The sequence below is a fragment of the Dipodomys merriami genome, unplaced genomic scaffold (assembly GCF_024711535.1).
Source record: "Dipodomys merriami isolate MVZ:Mamm:240054 unplaced genomic scaffold, mDipMer1.0.p SCAF_29, whole genome shotgun sequence".
Classification (NCBI taxonomy): Eukaryota; Metazoa; Chordata; class Mammalia; order Rodentia; family Heteromyidae; genus Dipodomys; species Dipodomys merriami.
Window position 1 is genome coordinate 13,425,090 of NW_027204381.1, and position 19,910 is coordinate 13,444,999.

The 19,910-nt window shown below is 48.1% G+C and overlaps 1 protein-coding gene across 7 annotated transcripts in view; it reads right to left on the reverse strand.

Annotated features, from left to right (window-relative positions):
- The window catches only part of B3gat1 (beta-1,3-glucuronyltransferase 1), a 31,968-nt gene that overhangs the window by 3,404 nt on the left and 8,654 nt on the right, over window positions 1-19,910 (reverse strand). Inside the window, exons 2-8 of one of the 7 annotated variants that reach the window (XM_070038385.1) lie at window positions 19,054-19,132; window positions 12,621-12,703; window positions 8,100-8,192; window positions 7,807-7,953; window positions 3,112-3,620; window positions 1,733-2,029; window positions 1,049-1,149 (exon numbers count right to left, since the gene is read on the reverse strand). In XM_070038385.1, coding sequence (XP_069894486.1) covers window positions 1,063-1,149; window positions 1,733-2,029; window positions 3,112-3,620; window positions 7,807-7,953; window positions 8,100-8,103 — 1,044 coding nt within the window. In that variant the 5' untranslated portion in view covers window positions 8,104-8,192; window positions 12,621-12,703; window positions 19,054-19,132 and the 3' untranslated portion in view covers window positions 1,049-1,062. Of the gene's footprint in view, window positions 1-1,047; window positions 1,150-1,732; window positions 2,030-3,111; window positions 3,621-7,806; window positions 7,954-8,083; window positions 8,193-11,068; window positions 11,244-12,620; window positions 12,704-19,053; window positions 19,133-19,910 lie in introns of those variants that run through there. The other 6 variants (XM_070038386.1, XM_070038383.1, XM_070038389.1 and 3 more) reach the window with 6 other exon arrangements.

A 19,910-nucleotide genomic window follows, 5' to 3' on the forward strand; every position in this document is an offset into this window, starting at 1 on the left:
TAACTGCAGATGTCCTGGTGCCAGAGGAAAAGGTGTCTCTCCAATGTCTTGAGTGCTCATCTCCATGGGACAAGACCTAAAGTAAGGAGTCCTGGGTAAAAGGTGCTTTAAAGAGGTAAGATAAGGTTACAAAAATGCTCCTCAAGCTGGGCGCTAGTGGCTCATGCCTGTAATCCTAGCTACTCAGGAGGCTGAGATCTGAGGGTCGCGGTTCAAAGCCAGCCCCGGTATGAAAGTTCATTAAATTCTTATCTCCAATAAACCACCAAAAACCCAGAAGTAGTGGTGTACCTCAAGTGGTAGAGCGCCAGCCTTGAGCTGAAGAGCTGAGGGACAGTGCTCAGGCCCAGAGTTCAAGCCCCATGACCAACCCCCCCCCCCAAAAAAAAAGCTCCTCAAAAAGCCATGGGTTGGCCAGTCACCCTGCAAAAGTCACTTGTTCCAGTGTCACCTTGGACATCATTGTTTTACTTCTGTAGGTAGACCTGTGGCCTGTCTCAGAAGAATTTAAAAACTTGAATAAAAATAACACAAAGGATTTGTTATGTGCCATACATTGTTCTCAGAGTGCCTGGAAACCCATTTCAAAGCCAAAGGAATCGAGGCACAAAGTAGCATGGTCTGGCCAAACAGAATAATTAGTTGCCTGGGTGCTAGAGCACCCAGGAGAACCACAGTGGAAAACCACAGGGCTGCTGATGTGGGGCAGAAAGTGGTTCCCTCACAGCCACATAACTGAACCGGGAAGCTAAAGGACCTGCGAGAAAACCTGAATGGCAGTCTTTTGCTGTGTCCAGGCATCATGGCTATTGTGACTAGAATAGTAAGTTGCTGGGAAGATGATGCCTTCTGCTGGCAGAAGGAGCCAGCAGTATGGGTGAAGGCTGGCATCTGCTAACCGTCAAGTGACACAAGAAGAGGGGAACTCTGGCTATACCTCTTCTCCATGTTTGCCCAGTCCTCTACAACTAAGGATCAAGATGGATTTTATGTGCAAACCTGATGTTGCACTGCCCAGATCACAGCCTGCCCTGCTCTTCCCTCCTACCTGCGTCCTGAGGCTCAGATCTCCACCGAGGGGTCAGTGAAGCCCTTCTTCCCCTCATTCACCAGCACTGGCTTCTCTGTCCGGGTGTGCCAGACCAGGATCTGTGTGACCAGAGACAGGAAATGAAATGGAGCAGGTCCCCAACTCTGCCATCTCCCAGCTCCCTCCTACACCCCTAAAATATTTCTCCTGCCCCTCCTTTTTGTACTTGTTTCATCAAGATTTTCTGAATTGTTCTTTATTTCCATCTACCTCCTCACTATTGCTTATGCATGTGATGCATTCAAAACATCTCTTGGGAATGAGAAGTCCAGAATGACAGAAAATAGACAAGTCCCAAGATTGCCCAACCACACATGCATGTGTCTATGAATCTGTGCATGTATTTGTGCATGTCTTTGCAGATATGTGTGTGTGTGTGCTTGTACATGCATATATGCATGCATGCCACAATGCTCAGCTGGGAGGCTGTTGTGGAGCACAGCTGTTCTGATGGAAGGGCAGTCCTTTGTTATGATTTCCTTGCGGCCATCCCTCCCATTTCCCTACCTGCCTTCATTGTGGCCATCTTACAGGTGATAGACTGCTTTCCTAGGTGGGGATTGCAGGCGGGTAGGATCTGTAGAGGATCTGGATGGACTTAGGGACACCTATTAGAGCTGTCAGATCAGCAGGGGGTCTTACCTTGGTGCAGTTGGCTGCCTTGGGTTCCAGGTCATTGAGGGTGACAAGTTCTCGAAGGAGGCTGCTTTCCTGGTAGCCCCCCTTTACTCCACGCAGCTTGAAGTATGCCTGGCTTCGCTGCAGGATGAGCCGCAGGTTGACAGCAAAGCCAGCCATGTCTATTGCAAATGGTCGGTGGGGGTCGAACACTGTCTTCCAGCCAACCACTTTCCCTGCCCCATTCACCCGTGGGGCCTCATACCGAAGGCCACCCACAAAGGCCACAGGCCACACGGATACCCTCCTGGTGCTGCGCATCTATAAGAAGAAGAGCTAGATTCAGGACACCTGAGTTTAATGATAGGCCTGCTGCCCAGCTCCACAGGAGGTGAAATCCATTGAGTGGCATATGAAGCCATGGGAGGTCCAGTCAGTCTTGTGTGCACTCACAGGCAAATGAATCTCTCTGAGGCTGTGAGCAAGACTTGCCTCAGACCAGTGGTATCAACTTGCCCACCTGCCCCTGCTGCTGTTTTCCCCCCTTGCAAGAAATCTCTATCTTGCGACTTTACAGTCTGAAATCTGAAACGACCCCCTCCCCCGACTTGCATGGAGCTCAAGGAAACTGAAATCCTTTCATCCAAAGGATGAATGATTTAAAGGCCTCATTTCTAAAACCTTTAAAGCCAGGACTATGGTTTGGTAGTTCTAAACCTCACCTGTTTTCCCTTTAATATGCAGGGTGTTTTCCTCTCTTTTCCTTTAAAAAATTGTTATTATAAAGATGATGGACAGAGAGAGGGGTTACAGTTACATAAGTCAGATAAAGTACATTTCTTTTTGGACAGTCATGCCTCCCTCACTCCCAAGTCTTCCCTCCCACCCCTACCCACAAGTTGTATAGTTCATTTTCAACATAGTGTCTGGTGGCATCATGGCTACATTTATTCACCCTGGGTCCCTTCATTTTTGTGCCTTTTTTTGTGTGTGTGCCAGTCCTGGGGCTTGAACTCAGGGCCTGGGTACTGTCCCTGAGCTTCTTTTGCTCAAGGCTAGCACTTGACCACTTGATCACAGCTTCTGGCTTTTTCTGTTTGTGTGGTACTGAGGAATGGAACCCAGGGCTTCATGCATGCATGCTAGGCAAGCATTCTACCACCAGGCCACATTCCCAGCCCATTTTTGTGCCCCTTACACTCCCAATGCACTTGGGTTTTTTCCCCATTCCTTTCCATGATTGTCTGTTAGCTGCACCCAACCCAGTGGCGCTCCCTGTGTCTGTGTCCTTATTATAGCAAGCACCCTCTTGGAAAGCTCCTTTTGCATCTCTGCTCCCCTCCACCAGTGTCCTCCCTCCAGCCACCTGCCCCACACCTCCCTCCTCTCCGACCCTTTCACACCTCCTCAAAAAGCTCCAGACTGTAGGTGTTGTCATCATCTGCAAAGTACACCACGCCCGGCTGGGTAGAGTTCCGTGGGAAGGTCTCTCGCAGCCAGCGCAGGGCCAGGTTGCGTTGCATGGTGCCCCGGGGGATGCGCGGATCGCGGGCATCGCCTCGCAGCTTGTAGTTGCGGGGCGTCTCCACGTGCAGGTGAGTGTAGTTGAGGCCGGTGTCCCGCAGCAGGCGCGCTGTGAGCGGGGTCCGGCGTGGCGCGTCCTCCACCACCAGCCAGTGCAAGTTGGGCACGTGCAGCAGCGTGTTGGCCATGCGTGTCAGCTCGGCCTTCTGCACTGGGCGGCTGTAGGTGGGCGTCACCACGTGGATGGTGGGCAGTGTGTCTGACCACGGAGGCGGCCGGGTGTAAACGTACTCTGTGCGTACTACCTCCACGATGTCGCGGTCTGACATACAGTACTCCCTGGGGTCTGCACCAGGCGGTGCCTCACGTCGAGGATCACTGCCTTCATCTGTGGAGGTGGAGAAGGGGGGCAGTGTGGGGACAGAGCACTGGCCTGGCTCTGGTCCTTAGTGCTAGGCTCAAGGCCCCCTGCCCAGCTAAGCTTGCCCTCTCTTCGGACCCCTCTGCAGGACTAACATCAGGTCCCCAGTCTCACGGTAATGGACCTTTAGGGATGAGGTTGAGCTTTGCATCTTTGGAATTCTCGCTGGTATTTTCCTAGTTCCGACTCTTGGGGTGACACAGAAATAACCTCTTCTTTCTCCTCACATCTGACAGCCCTTTAGATGTTTGGATGCAGCCACATTCCAAGCTTGAATCCTCAGCTTCAAAACGTATTACCTTTATATGACAAAGTGCCCTGACCCTTGTCTTTCTGGTGAAGCTGGCCAAGAGGTATTGCTATGTTCTGTGGTATGGATGCCACAAAACTGGAGGGCAGGGTGAGAGTCCTGGCTGTGGCATGCTTTGGATCCAAAAAGAACCTACATTAACTTGCCCCAGCTTCTACATGAAAAATCTAGTGAAGTGGGGCTGCTCTCCCCTGGCCTTATGTAATCAGTTCTTTAAATCTTGGAGCATAACTTAATATTTAACTGCCGTATTCTATCCCGGTAGATTTTTCCCATACAGTCAATTTAGTTTTTGAATTTTGAGTGTTATTCCAGATTTTAAATATTCCTCTATTTTGGTATATAGCTACCTAAGTTTTCCCACTGGTTTGATGTCAGTCCTCCTCTTGGACTTCCTGGAGATGCTCACTTGGCTGGACACTAACTGTCCAGCTGCCCTGGCATCCAGGATATTGCTTCCTGCTTCTACTTGGAGGATGCCATGTGGACACCTTGCAGAAGCCTGGTCCCTGGACATGGCCACCTGCTCCAGTTGGGCCATCCCTAGTAACCAAGGGTTTAAAAAAAAAAATCTCCTGCACACCTGACATCCTGGTGGGAAATCTAGCTATACTATTAAGACTCCTCTTAAAAAGGGAGGCCTATTGGCAAGGTAGTGAGTCCCTACTCTCCAAGTTCTGTCTGTCCAAAGTGCCTCATGTATCAACCAGCCATGGTCCTCACCACTGACATGCTATCTCAGTGGTGGTGGCAATGGACAGAGGGCAGGCAGACTTAGAACTCTGAGGGCTCAGACCCTCCCCTCTGTCTTTCCTAACTATATTCTCCTGTGAGAGTTACTTAGCTTTTGCTACCTTGAGTTCAGCAACTATACATTGGAGCTACTGGACCCACTTGGTGGCTAATCCCTGGAATCCCAGATTCTCAAGGGGATCTACTGGACATACTTGATGGCTAATCCTTGTATTCCCAAATTCCCAAGAGGTGGAGATTTGGGAGGATTGAGGTTCAAGATTAGCCAGGCAAAAAGATAGCCAGATACACTTCTCAACCAATAAGCCAGGTGGTGCACACCTGTGATCTCAGCTATGTGGTAAGCTAAAGGTTGGGAGAATGGAAGTCTCCTTTGGCTTCATACTACCTGAAGAATAAAGCAGAAGGGGCCGAGGATGTGGCTCAAGTGGTAGAGCACCTGCCTAGAAAGTTTGAGGTTCTGAGTTCAAGCCCCAGTAATGCCCCCCAAATACATCTACTTCATTGGATAATTGCTTGCACTGATGAATTAATACACGTGAGGCTTTAAGTGCTGCCAGGTGCAGTTAGCATCACTACCTTAAGGTGCAACTAAAAGGGCACTAGTGGCACCACTTGTAGCTCCATGGATGAAAAGGGAAAGTCACATGAGAAGCTGAAGTGTCATGGCAGAGAGAATGCCTGGCTGTGGCCATTCTGTTCCCTTCTTCTTTTCCATCCCTACCATTAGCAGCATGTGGATGTGAGGATGTGTGGAGTCTAGTAGAGATGAACCCAGATGGTGACGTGGCTCTTAGCTCCTAAGGAGTGTTCAGAAGCCAGTGGTGTAGTAGGTAGACAGCAAGATCTGGGAGCCTGTATCCATGCCATAGTCTCAATGTGGTGGGGTGCAGGGTATTTGTGGGAGATGGCAAGGAGACCAGAAGAGTTGCAGCTCATCAAAAGGGGTTTTCTAGAGGTGTGAGGTTGAGGAAGGATGAATGTGTGTCTAGAGTTCTGAATGTAGATATTTTATTTTTCAGTAGTTAGTAAGATTTTAGACACTGAGTACTGAGGCAGACTTAGAACCAGTACCCAGACCTTTGTGAACAGGCAGAGCACTTATACCTGGCTGTGTGTGGGGACTCCTAGCAGCCCGAACTCAGCCCTATTCACTGGCTTCAACCTTTCTATAACACTGAGTCCTGGAGGTCTCCTTGTGACTCTAACTTCATTTAACTTCCCTCTTTGCATGGTCTGGGGAGTTAGAAGAGCAATTTGCCATCAGTGCTGAGAAAAACTACTTGACGTCTCTGATCCTTGCTCTGCCAAGAAAGCAACTGAAATGATTTGTCATTTTATATATTCTAACCCCTCCAAAATGATGTATTTTCAAGATAACAGTGGTTCTAAACTGGCAAGTGTCAGAGTAGCTAGTACAGAGTAGTAGTACAGAAGGGAAGGATGGCAAATGGCTGAAAGGTCCAGTGTGCCCAGCACAGACAGTATGGTTGCAGCAATCCTGAACTTGGCCCTGTTGGGAGGAAGCTTTAGGAAGGTGGGAGTTCCAGGATGTAGCATTTCACTGTATACAGTAGCAAAGCATAGACTATGGTGTGTAGATATAGCTTATAGCCAATCACTTGGAGTCATTGGCTACAGTGGATTTCTAGGCATTACCTCAGAACTGTTATCATCACTGATGTCTTCCTATTTTCTGTGTTCCTAGGTAAGCTGATACATTTTGCAATGGGAGTTGTTGTATCTATGTGTATGTGGGTGGGAGTAGGGGAGAGGATAGCAATGAGACTAGAAGCTAAAGGATGACTGGTAGCAGATGTGGAGGACTGTAGGGAGTTTAGGTGTGTGAGAAAAAGTCCACCTTGGACTCAGAAGTAGGACAAGGTGACTCCATTCCCAGTTCTTCCATTCATTTTTGGTAGGACTCCTTTCTCCAGGCCTGCTGCTTCTAGATAGTGAGAGTTTCCAAAGCAGCAGAAGGTGAAACTGATACTTTCCTTCAAATGTCTGAAAGCACTATACAGGCTGGGGATATAGCTCAAGGGGACAACATTTGCCTTGGGTTTGACCCTCAGCAATCCCAAAATAATCTCCCAACACAAAGCAGGACAAAATCCCTATTCTCCCTCTCCCCTCTGCTGAGTGATCATAGAATTGGATTTGATCTCTGTTGTGTATATATTAGTATTGCTCATGTTTGTCTAAAATCTTTTTTTGTGTGTGTGCTAACACCAGGGTTTGAACTCAGGATCTAGTGCTGTCCCTGAGCTACTTTGCTCTAGGCCAGCACTCTTGATCCATAGTTCACTTTCCAGCTTTTTGCTGCTTAATTGGAGATAAGAGACTCATAGACTTCCCTGCCTGGGCTGCCTTTGAACCCTGATTCTCAGATCTCAGCTTCCTGAGAAGCTAGGATTACAGGCATGAGCCACGGGTGCCCAATTTGCTTTTCTATATTTGAGGCTGTATTGACATCTCTAGGTCAGCACCTGAGAAGGGACCCCTCCTCTCAGGAAATAAGAAAGAACTGCAGCAAATAATCTTTCATAGTCAAACCAACCAAGGCAGAGTCCACACCCAAGTTGGTCAAACTTGCACAGAGTGGGTATATCCCTGCCCTAAATCATTCTAGGGATATGTACAGGACAACTAGAAGCCAAGTCGTCCTCCCATCCTAACATCCAAACTATCCCTCTTATAAGCCTGTCAGTTCTTTTGCTTAGCCTTTCTCTTCTTGTAAAACCCATAACAAAGGCTTTATATCCATGCTACTGCCTCCTTACCACCCCACTCCCATGCTACCTTATATGGCCCTGTGTCATGTGACATGCTTCCTCCTTTTGGGCAACGAGAGTCCGCCATGTTACCAGAGTAGATTAAACCTAATTCCAGGGACATGGGTTTGGGAGCTTTCATTAGGTTCTCACAGGGACCAAGACCCCCGCAGGGTAAGGTCATTGGCCAAGATGATGCATAGGGTCTTCCTAGCTGCTCAGTGTGTAAAGCAAGACTGGATTACCTTTGCTGTGGTCACTATCATCTAAGTTGGGGTGTGGCAGGGTATGGGGTGGGGCTGAGTACAGGGCTCACCCTTGTGCACAGCAAGCAGAGGAGCGAGGGTGCTCTGGTGCCAGACGGTGATGAGCAGCGTCCAGGGCAGCACGATGAGGACGATCGCAAGGATGTCCCGTCTTTTCGGCATCTCCAAGGCTGGCTGCACCCACAGTTCCTCATTACCTGAGTGGTGGCAAGTTCAGGAGAGGGGCAGCCACGGAGCGCCGGCAGCACAGGGGAGAAAAGAATAGGCATGGGCCAACCGGCCAGGCACAAGAGAGAGAGCAGCTGAACGCTGGCCAGCAGGTCTTACCAGCGCTCACACCCACCCATTGTGGAAGCAGGTTTGCAGAATCCGGCCTGAGGGAGTCAGAAGGTGCGGTTGTCCAGAGGTGGGGTCAGCAACCCTCAGAGGGGGACACCTGCAAGAGACAGCAGACGAGGATGGCCAGAGACCCTGGCATTGGGAGGGACACCTAGCAAGGGCCACTGGCTCAAGGACAGACAGCATGGTATTGGGGGTTTCTCAGTGGTGTATCCATCTCCTCTAGGATGTCTTATGTCTATCTGCTGGGTGAGTGAGTGAGCTTGTGTCCTCTGACCGGCATAGGTACAGGACAATGGTCCATTTACAGGAGGGCACAAAGCTTAAAGGCACATACTTCAGCGATATCTGCCTTTTCTTTTCCTTTGTGTATGTATGCGCCAGTACTGGAGCTTAAACTCAGGAGGGCCTGGGGACTGTCCCTTAGCTTTTTTTTCCCCTCAAGACTAGCACTTTACCACTTCAGCCATAGCTCCATTTTGAGAAGAGTTTTATGAATTTTTCTGCTCGAGCTGGTTTCAAACAGTGATCCTTAGATCTCAATCTCCTGAGTAGCTAGGAGACACTGATGTGTGCCATTGGCACCTGGCAAGACTTGTTTTAATGCCAAGTGGACTCTCCATGAGCTGAGTGAGCAAGATTCGCCTAATTATATCAACACTCTGTACCAGTTTCTCATCTTCAAAAGTGGGCACCTACTTCCCAAGGTTATATTCAGAATGAAATGAGTCAACATCCATAAAGTCTAGGGGTGTCCTCAGATATAAATGCATATGAAATGTTGTCTATAATGCTGTTCACATACTTAGACCCAGGGATTTTCTTCATAGCCTGGATAAAGGGCTAGAGTTGTATGGGACAGGTGCTTTTAGGACAGGAAGAAGTGTTTTAGAAGTGGCTCTATGAGAAGAAGACAAGGGTACCCTCCCTCTGCTGATGTCTATGGGGAATTCTTTGGGGGTACCTGTAGGAAGAGCATTAGATGGGGTGGGCCTCAGCAGGGAGACGTGGTACCCATGGGACTGCTATGTCATAAGGAGATGCTTCTCAACAATGTCAGCATCCTGGGGCTGGGAATGTGGCTTAGTGGTAGAGTTCTTGCCTAGCATGCATGAAGCCTCGAGTTTGATTTCTCAGTAACACATATACATAAAAAGCTGGAAGTGGTGTTGCTATGGCTCAAGTGGTAGAGTGCTAGCCTTGAGAAAAAGAAGCTCAGGGACAGTGCCTAGGCTCTGAGTTCAAGCCCCAGGACTGACAAAGAAGTCAGCATCCAGGGCACCAGGAAAGGTACTCCCTGAGGAGAATCAGCCTAATTCTAAGTTCTTCATTCTATGGAAGATCTGCCAGGGTTTACACCTTCCAGTATATGTGCAGTCTCATGACCAGTAGAGCAGGTTTCTGGCCATCTTGGAAATTGCCACATCCTTTTCGTACTCTTCTTTCTTGTCTGTGCTGGCCCACAGGACTTTCCATCCTCCTGCACCATAAGCCACATAAACTTTTTCCTTTACAAATTACTTTGCCTCAGATACTGTGTTATGATGACAGAAAACAGATTAAGACAGGGAGGCCAGGTCTAACTGGAGTGAAAATATCTGGGAAGATTCCTTGTGTGTTCTGACCCTGTGAAAGAGTACTCTCAAATTCCAAGTTGGAAACATGGAAGAAATAAGGAGTTGAAAGTGCTATATACCCTTTTATCCTGCAAAGGTCAAACCCAGGGGGCAGTATTTTCTTGCTTTCTCTCCTATCTCTCTGGATAGGTGCTCTGTTTCACAGCTTACTCAGCCTCCCTGTGTATGTCTGGATAGTTGTTAATGGCTACCAGCTTTCCTACAGCACACATGGTATTCGCAAAGGCATCAACACCATTGATGGCTATATGGTTCTGTGATGTACTCATGGCCACCCTGTGTGACAGGTACTGGTGTTTTACAGTTGCATGCACTAAGGCCAGGGGGCTAAATAATTTGCCTCAGGTCAATGATTAGCACATAATGGAATCAGAGCTGTATGGAAGTGGCATCACTCTGTGCTTTCAACAAGACAGAGCAGGGGAGGTCTCTGGGCAAGGCACAAGTGGGTTGAGGGATGTACACAGGCCCAAATCTTTTTCTGGCCCAAACAAACACCACTTGAAAGGCCATCTTCTGCCATAGCTGCCTACATCATGGGTACCAGCATCTGCTGGATACTGAAGCAGAAAGAATGAGAAGGAAAGGACGAAGGGCAGATGGGACATGGTGGAAGGGGGCCATGGTGAGTATCTGAGCTCATCCATGTTTTTGGTCAAAATATCTATGAGATGAAAGTGAGGGGAGTGAGGGTGAAAAAGCTCTAAAAATAAACTTAGCAATAAACCCAGTTGTGCATTAATTACTCTGGAAGCCATTACAGCTTGAAAATCCCATAACTTTAATGGAGGCTATTATAAGCATAGTGGCAAAATCCTGGAGCTAATTACCAGGCAGTTATTAAGTAGAACAGAGTGCTTCTAGCTTTGCAAAACAGCCATCTGGCCAGTAGGGGGCAGGCTCAGCGAAGCTGGTGTCTGGATGTGGGTAGGGACCCTGGAGTTGGAGATTGTGTTTATGCTTGAGTCTAAGACCAAGGTGGCTTCCACACCTCTCCTCCCAACATGTGGCTTTTTCCTGGATTTGGAGGGCGGGTGGCAGTTGCCAATGGTTACAGGCATACCTACCACCTCAGAATGGCTTCTGCGCCTTACTAAGAACAGGCAGAAGAATCAATACAAAGTAGCGGGGAAGCTGGGCCAGGTTGGAAAACCCAGGAGTAGGGGTAACTGGAGTGGGGAGAATGGGTGTTCCAGAGCAGGTTGGATGGAAGGAGAGGCAAAGGGTGGAAATTACGGTGAGACAGGAAATGTGACTGTGAATGAACATGGTTCCTCAGGATCTCCTGTGGTTATGACTTCCCACCCCAAACACTTGTACTCAGGCCTTAACTGACCCCAATGATGACAAGCATCCCTCTCCAGCAAGTGCAGGCATAAAGAGGCCTCCCCTTCCTGGGTGTTTTCAAAGTGTCCTGTGGACAGACACAGACAAAGGCTATATTGTGAGTGCAGTGGGTGAGAGCCACTGGGGGCCAGTCACTGGGCAAGGAACAGGAGTTGGAGCAGCAATAATCAGAGTCATATTGTCACCCTTCCACCCCCTGCAACTGGAGACTGTGATCACACTTCTCACCCATTTTAACCTTCACCTTTATCTTTGAAGCACGGAAGTGGGTTGGAAGAAGTTGAATGAAGTTTTAGTTCTGCTATTTCAGCAATCTGAGGTCAAGGTAATTAAAGTGCTATGAGGATAAGAAACATCATATGTGAGGTATGTGGGGGCCAGAGTCAGACCAGAGGACCTAAGTAGCAGCTCCTCAAGGAGCCAGTGGAAATTGGTCATGTTTGAGAAGACACAGCAACAAGGAGTTATCTATGGGTTTTGGATTGCTTTGGGCTGCAGACAGAAACTAGGGTATGTCGAAGATACTTATCCAACAGTGATCATCCAAGACTGAGGAGGGCAAGTCAGTGCTTGGTCGCTGAGAGATGTATATGAGGTTGGCCTAAGGCTGGCCAATTCCAAAGGAAGGGAACGGCTATCTTGGGAGCTGCAGGTGTTCAAACAAAAGCCTCAGTGATGCATTTCATCATTCAGTAAGCCCGAAGATCAGGCTTACTCAATTCCATCTGGCAAATATTCACTGAGTCTATAGTGGACAAGGCACGTTGTTGGATTAATGGATGATACAGCAATGTAGGGAAGAAGGAGGGTCTTCCTCCAGTACCTCCCAGGGCAGGGGGGAGGAGGGACCTTATGCAGGTGATGTATACATAATATTTGAGAGTTTTGTGTGTCCATTACAAGCAAGATCAGGACTCATCCATACTGCTCATCTTAGGAGGACCATCAAACACTCAGCTGGTCAATGGGGGACTCATGCAGAACTATACACGCATACTATATAGTTTTCAGCACAAGAGTTTGGAAGAGCCAGTTGTTCAATAATGTTTGCCCATGATTACAAGCACATGATTATTTTTCCAAAATCAAAACTACCCAAGTGTCTGGGAGCTGGTGGCATATGCTTGTAATACTACTACTCAGGAGGCTGAGATCTGAGGACTGTGGTTCAAAGTTAGTCTGGGCAGGAAAGTCTGTGAGACTCTTATGTCCAATTAACCACCAGAAAACCAGAAGTGGTGTTATGGCTCAAAGTGATAGAGCTCTAGCTTTGACTGAAAGAAGCTCAAGGACAGCATCCAGGCCCTAAGTTCAAGCCCCATGGCTGATAACAAAACAAAAAACCTACCCAACCTTGATTTACAGCACTTCCAGCCCAGCACTGGGCTGAGGGTGCTTTGGACTGAGTAGAAGCTTTGGGGACTCCTATACTGCCCTTCTGCCTCAACCTGACCGTAGCAAGTGCCTGCCATTTCCAGCTCTTAGGTCTTTGCAGTGACTGGAGGGCTGAGGGCACTTGGAAAGTCATCTGAACATGGTACCTGGTAATGCTTATGACTGGTTCCCATCAATCTTCATCAAATTTGGGGGATCTTTTTTCCTTGCAGACTTTCCTCATGCGGTCCTTATATTTTCATAGAAACAGCACAATTATTTCAACATGCTCTCCCAAGGTTTATGTAACAGTCCACAACTGTGGTTGTAAAAAGGTGGCAACAAGTTCTGACTCCAGGACGAATGTGCTCGGTCTGTGTTTGAGGAGGAGACCCCTATCTTGCATCATCTGGGTACTGGCCATGGTTAGCCATCTGAGTACTGGCCATGGTTAGCATGCCTTACAGGCTCAATGGAGGACACTGACATTCTGCTGATCAAAACGTGGCTAGTTAAGAAAAAATCTACTCAGGTATCAATGGTTCGTATCTATAACCCCAGTGACTTGAGGATTGTAGTTTAGGACCAGTCTGGGCAGAAAAATCTGTGAGACTTTCTCAACTGATAGCTGGTTGCAGTGGCACATGCTTATCATGCCAGTAATAATGAGAAATCTAAAAGGAATGGATCCCAGATTAGGCATGTGCCTTGCCAGGAAGTAGTAAGACCCTATCTCAAAAATATCCAAACTCCAGTACCACCAATAAAAAAGTTTCTATGGGGCTGCAGAGGCAGCTCATTGATAGATCACATGATCCATCTTTAGCATCACAGAATACAAAGGCAAAGACAGAAAAAAAAATCCTAGAACCTTCTGTTTGTGTGCAGACAAACACGAATATCATCCAGGAGTCTGGGCCTCTGAGCTGACAGAGGCAGATGCTGAAGCTTCTTCCTGAAGCCTCACAGGGGATCTGGGGAGCCAGCTGGAAAGACACCCCCTCCCCCCAGCCCTCTGGGCAAGGAAGAGGGGAGGTGGCAACAGAAGGATGATGGGAAATTGGAAAGAAATGGGAGGGATGCTGGCCAAGGATCCAGCATCTCTCTCCATCCTAGGCCGCATCCCTCTTCCTCCCAAGAGAGGGAGGCACAGACTGTCCCAGAGATCCACAGGAGCCCCTAATGGGATCAAGGGATTAGTATTGATTCTGCAGGCGCTGCTCAGGAAAAACCCAATGCCAGAGCTAATCAGCTCCCAGCCTGGTCAATCCATACTTCATTAACCCAGCCCTAGCCCTTCAGCTGCCAATGCTGTGACCCTCAGGCCCACACAGCCCTTGCTGGGGGCACAGGACACAGGCACTGACCTCTCCCATGTACCAGTTTCTAGAACACATAGGCCCTCTAGGGATTTCTGCTCTTCATCTTTCTCTTCTGGTCTAAGTCACTCATAGGGAGGAAAGAAAAGAGGAGGGATTCCTCGGAAGCGTACATTGAGGGAGCAGGGTACCTTTATTTATTTATATATTTAAATAAAGCTGGATCCTTTGATCTTCACAGCAGCCCTGTGAGGCAGGCAGGGGAAGTCATAGGAAGTCACGGAGGCTTAGACAGGCTGCATGATAAAACCCAAAGTTCCAACATTAGGTGTAAACCAAGGCCTTGACTTCTGGGTCCAGCAGCCTCCCAGGTCATACTGCCTCCTTCCTACAGCTTCTTCTGGATTTTGCTTTCCACTGGTTTACTTTCACTCCACCCATCAAGATCTGGTACACTCAGACCCCTAGTGCCCTGATATTGATAGGTCTTACCTCCCCTCCTCGCATCTATTCCACTGGCTAGGCCCAAGGACTCTGGGAAGGGACTTTGAGGCTTCTAAGGCTACAAGTCTCCCTTACTTTCCTTCTACAGTACAGTATGGAGGAGGAAAAGAAGGCCCAGACCTGAGGATGTCTTTGTCCTGTCCTGACTGAGGACCTGGACCACTGCTAGTTTGTACTTGTGGATGCTTGGATAGGAAGGGCAGTGTGTGTTCTAGATCTCCTACTATCTCGTTCCCTTCTAGCTGGGGAAAACAGGCCAAGGACACAGACCAAGGAAGTGTTATGTCTATTCTCATGTGGTATACAGAATACTCTTAGGTTTATTTTCTTCCTCCCTAACAGCATCAAAAACATGTAATTCATTGAATTTTTTAAAAGGTGATTTCTTTGTTTTTCTTTTTCAGAAATAGGTTTTGAGTTATATTTGGATTACAGGTCTGTGAAAATGAAAATTGGTTTTACTTCAGTGTGGGATATCTGCAAGTGAAAGTTCGTTTTGGGGCATGGCAGGAATTTAGATGGAATGAGTATCAGCTCTAGCTGCTTCTGCTGAAGGCCCCTGGTCTGTGCAGCAGCAAATGGTCTCCAGGGAAAAGTACGAAGTCTATTCACTGGCCCCAGGGCTTCCATGTGGGAGGACGTGAGAGCAAACAAGTGTTTTGTCCTATAGGGACATCAAACATTCCTGCCCTCTGTTGAGGCCCACATAGGAAGACATAAGCAGCCATATAACCCCACTCAGGATTGGAAGAGGGAGAGAGAGTGGCAGCCAAGGAGACAGATCTGACAGAGATCTGGGAACACCTGTACAATCGTTCCCAAGCCTGTGGATGGCCCTCAGTGAAGAGGGTAGTTTTCAGAGGAATCCTTCCTCTTTTCTTCCCTCCCTATGAGTGACTTAGACCAGAATTCCTCCTGGGGTCAGGATGAATGACTGCACAGTAATGGCATGTGGGGGCAATGTCTGGCGGCTGAGTATGGGAAGGCCCTCAGTAAGAATGTGTGACCACCAATAGGATAGAGACTAGAATAACACAGGGCCTGCATCATGGGGGAAGCATAGTTTCCCATAGACTTCATACAGCAAAGAAAACTTTTAGCCCAACCTGAGAGGTAAGGGGGCAGTTCAGTTTTGAAAAGGGCTACTTCCTATTACCTGCCCTTTCTTTCTTGTTCCCCTCCTTGACCTAGACCCATTCCAGCAACCATGCTAACATTTAGAAAGGGATGTCACTGTTTCCAAGGCACATCTGCTCATTTTCTCTTGAGGTCTAACAAATGACCACATTCTTGGGAGCTTAAAATACCACACATTTGCTCTCACCATTTTCTGTGCATCAGGAGTCCAGACCTTACTTCTTGAGGTTGCATGTGGCTGCAAAGGATTAGCTAGGCAGTATTCTCATCTGGAGTGTTGACCGGATAAGAATCTGCTGCCAAGCTCACTCACGTGGTTGGTAGAATTCACTGCCTGTGGTAGTAGGGTGAAGCTGTATGTTGCTGCTTGCTGGCTGTAGTTAGGAGCTGTGTTTACTTCCTAAGGGTGACACACCTCACTGTACCTTGCCACAGGGCTCCCCCAACAACCTCTTATTTTATCAAGCTAACAAGGGGAGAATCTGGAGCCGATCGAAATCCTATTTAACACAATGCAGTTGTGGGAATAGCATGCCCATTTTTGTCACAATCTACTGATTAAAAAGTTCATGACAAGGACCAGCCACAGTCCTGGTGGAGATGTAATCACACAGAGGCAGAAATACAAGTCAGAGATTCTGCAAGATACCTTAGTGTCTGTCCATCACCACCAGACAGCTGGACCACTCCTACCTCAAACTGCTCAGCTCTTGCCCAGCCCTCACAGCTCCTGAGGGTGGCCACAGGACCTACTCACAGACAAGGCCTTCTGTCACCTGTCTCCCACCTTCCCTTTGCTCTATCCTGGAAGCATGGAAGGACAGTACAACCGTGGGGAGAGCCTGAGTCTCAAACACTCCATGACTCTATGTGATCTTTTCAAGGGAACCTCTCTGAGCCTCAGTTTTCCCATCTGTAAAGTGGGAACAAAATAGTGCTTCCCCAGCTAGGTTGTCAGAACAGTCAGGATAAAAAATCTGTGAACTCTCTGACATAGGATTGGTGATGAAAAGTAGAAGGTACTGTAGTTGTCATAAAATCTAGCATGGCTTTACTTCCCCGACTCTTTCCTGGCTGCAGGAAGGCAGATGGATTCTAAAGAACCTGGAAGCCCATGTTTTGCTCTTCCAAAAGAGGAATCAAGGAAAAAGCAAGGGACTGGGAGGATGAGAGACAATTTCATCTCAACCACGAACTCTGGTCTTTTGGTATGGTGTGAAGCCACTGACCTTTGTATTCTCCTGGCCTTGGTTTCCTTATCTCCAGAGTGGAGCTGCTATGCTTCTCTTGTTCTGACATGTTCCACGGTGACATGTCTGAAATCCAGCCACTATCTTCCTTCCCACAGCAGCCCCTCATTTAAGCTTTCTTCTTTTTGTCATTGTCTTGAAAGCCAACACAACTTTGGGGTTGTCTTTGGTTCTCTCTCTCCTTGTCTCTGTTGAGCTCAGCAACTAAGGGTCTGCCTAGGCCTGGGCTGTACCCCTTTAATACTGATTCAGGGAAGATTTTTGTCTGCAGTGATGTGACTTCAACTCTGAATCTATCCTGTTGCCTGACCCCACCCCTAGTCTTTACCCTGTTTTTTTTTTTTTTAACAAGGCACTTACCCTGTTCTTCTTCTCACATTCTTGATAATCCTGGCAGCAGGGTTGACATGCTACATCCATGCCAAGTAGTAGTCCCATCCTTACCTCCTCCTGCCAAGACCCAGTCAAGGACAGCCCCAGTGGAACAGATTTTTAAACTGAGTTGAAGCCCAGGGAGGAAACCAGGCCCAGCCCTTGCAAGCCATTATGTCCCTTTGGCTGTACTTGTCCCACCTAGCCTTGGCCTCTGCCATGCCTGCTCCTCTTTGCCAGGGTTCTTTCTGGCTTGGCATGCCTGTGGTGTATACCAGCCTCTGAGCAGCTGTCATAAGTCCTCTTCTGGTATAAGTCTGGCTATCAGTTGCTGAGGATGTGTAAGAATGTAGGCTGCAAAGGTGGTTCAGGAATCTGCTTTTCCTTAATCCTGGATGTGACATTTGCAGCTGAACTCAGGCAAGTAGCTAGGGTTGAGTCTTTCATTTAGACAATTTCTGCAGGCTGCTAGACAAAGCACTGAATAATTCAGAAGTCAGGTGTCTCTTCTTGATACACATGTGTATTTACATGTGTGCTCCTGGCCAGCACCCCATATGAGTGTGAATACATGTATTAATGGCTCAGTGTCAATAACTGCTTCTGAGCCTTATTAGAGAATCCATGATTGAGACCTTGTCCCAATAAAAGACTATTATGGGGCTGGGAATGAGGCTTAGTGATAGAGTGCTTGTCTAGCATGCATGAAGCCTTGGGTTTGAATCCTCAGTACCACATAAACAGAAAAAGCTGGAAGTGTTGCTGTGGCTCAAGTGGTCAAGTACTAGCCTTGAGAAAAATAAGCTCAGGGACAGTACCCAGATCCTGAGTTCAAGCTCCAGTACTGGCAAAAAAGACTATCTCATGTGCCCTTGGCACCAAGCAGCACTGGGGTCCTGGAATACAGATGGGACCATCCCAAGATGCTCACACCTGTAGTCCTAGCTACACAGGAGGCTGAAATCTGTGGATGACAGTGTGAAGCCAGCCTAGGCATGGAAGCCTTTGAGACTCCCATTTCCAATAAATTACTAAAAAGCCAAAGTGGATCTGTGGCTCAAGAGATAGAACACTAACTTTGAGCACAATAGCTCAAGGACAGTGCCCAGCCTTGAGTTCAAGCTAGAGGGTTGGCTATCAATCAATCAATCAATCAATCTATCTATCTATCTACCTACCAATCTATTTATCTACCTATCTATCTATCATCTATTTCATACAATGGTTCACATTCAGTGGTTTGTGTGTGGCTCTCAACATGATTTCACATTAGTTAACTCATTTAACAATTAACCCTTTATAATGACAAAGCTTTGTATTTTACACAAGAGGAAACTGAGGCATAAAGAGGTCTGTCTGAGGATCATAGGTAATGGGCAATGCAACCTGGTCACATCCTTCCTGGCCTGAGGGCTGATGCTAACACCTCTGGGGACAGCTGACAGCATGTGGCCAGCGGACCCTCTGTTCTCAGTCTAACCGATAGAGAAAATTCCCTTGCACCTTGCTCATCAGGACTAGTGTTAGCTTACACATCTTTATCCAAATGAGGACACTTCTGAAGGTATGATGAGGTGATAGAACAAGTAACAGGAGGCAAGCATCCATAACAGGTAAGGGTCTGGGAACATACTGGGCACAGTGGGCATCAGATCCCCCAACCAGGGCTCATGGGTCACCTGTGCAGGTCTTAGCTGTGGAAGTGAGTGCAAAGTGCAGATGTGTACCTTTCTCTCTACCTCCTCCCAGAGTAAGTCTTCAGCTCTGCGCATAGACCAAGCTGGCAACCCCCCCTCCCAAATGGCCACTTTCCCCTCTGCATTATGATAAGCTCAAGGAGCAAGTGTGTCTGATTTGTTCCTGGTAGGAGGATATCCCAATATTCTGCTTGTTCTGCCCCATTTTGCACCCCCTGGAGACAGGCAGAGACTGGAAGTGTCTACCCCAGCTCCAGGATGTAGGTCCTGCCCTTGGACTTTGCACGTGGTTATAGCAAAATCATTTTGAAACATACTAACCTGCTAGGTTGGAGATTCCCACTCAGCTGGCTGCCATGTTCAGTGCACTGTGAAAAGCCCATGGGCCAGCCCAGGGTGCCTGCAAAGTGAAGGAGGGCTCAGACTATTCTTCTACTAGATGAGCAGCAGGGACTAGAAGGGAAAGACAGTGAATCTACAACCACTAGACAAACAGCTGCAGCAAGGCACATATGGGCAACTAACCAGGAAGCCTCATCCCTGCCTTTACCAGGACCCCTAGAACGCTGAGCTCTGGAGTTGGGAGGGGTGCTACCCTTTCCTCCTCCAACCTTCAAGGCAGAGGAGGTACCATGGCTGTGCTATTTGGGTGCAGAGCACTATTTGCAATGAAGATGTCTCAGAGTCAATCAGGGAAGGATGACCACTGCAGTGTGGAGCTAGACACAGGTACCTGCCAGACCCTGCTGGAACCCTGCAAGGCAGGCCAGGTGATTCTAGTGGGTCTGACCCTGGAGCTGAGTGTACCCTGAGGAGGCACTCTCAGGCCTGGGTGTCCTGGAGGGAGGACTTTTACAGCCAACAGCATCATCTTTCCCATTCTGAGGCTGTCCATGTCCACTGACCAACTCAATTTCCTTTGGTGCTGATATCTATGATGCTGTGTGAACATGCTGGTTAGGGCTTTGTGCATCTCTGAACTTCCTCTCTCCTCTCTGTAGCTTTTCATCTCCTTTGCTCTCCAAAGGCTTGAGCATTTGAGATGCCCATGCTGCCAGGTGTCCAGTCTGTAACCTGCTACACACTTACTGATTCCATATTTGTTCACTGGGCCCTGGGCCATAAGCTCCTCTAGAGTTGCCAGGCCTTACTTACCTGTGCATTCCCACCAGGGTCTG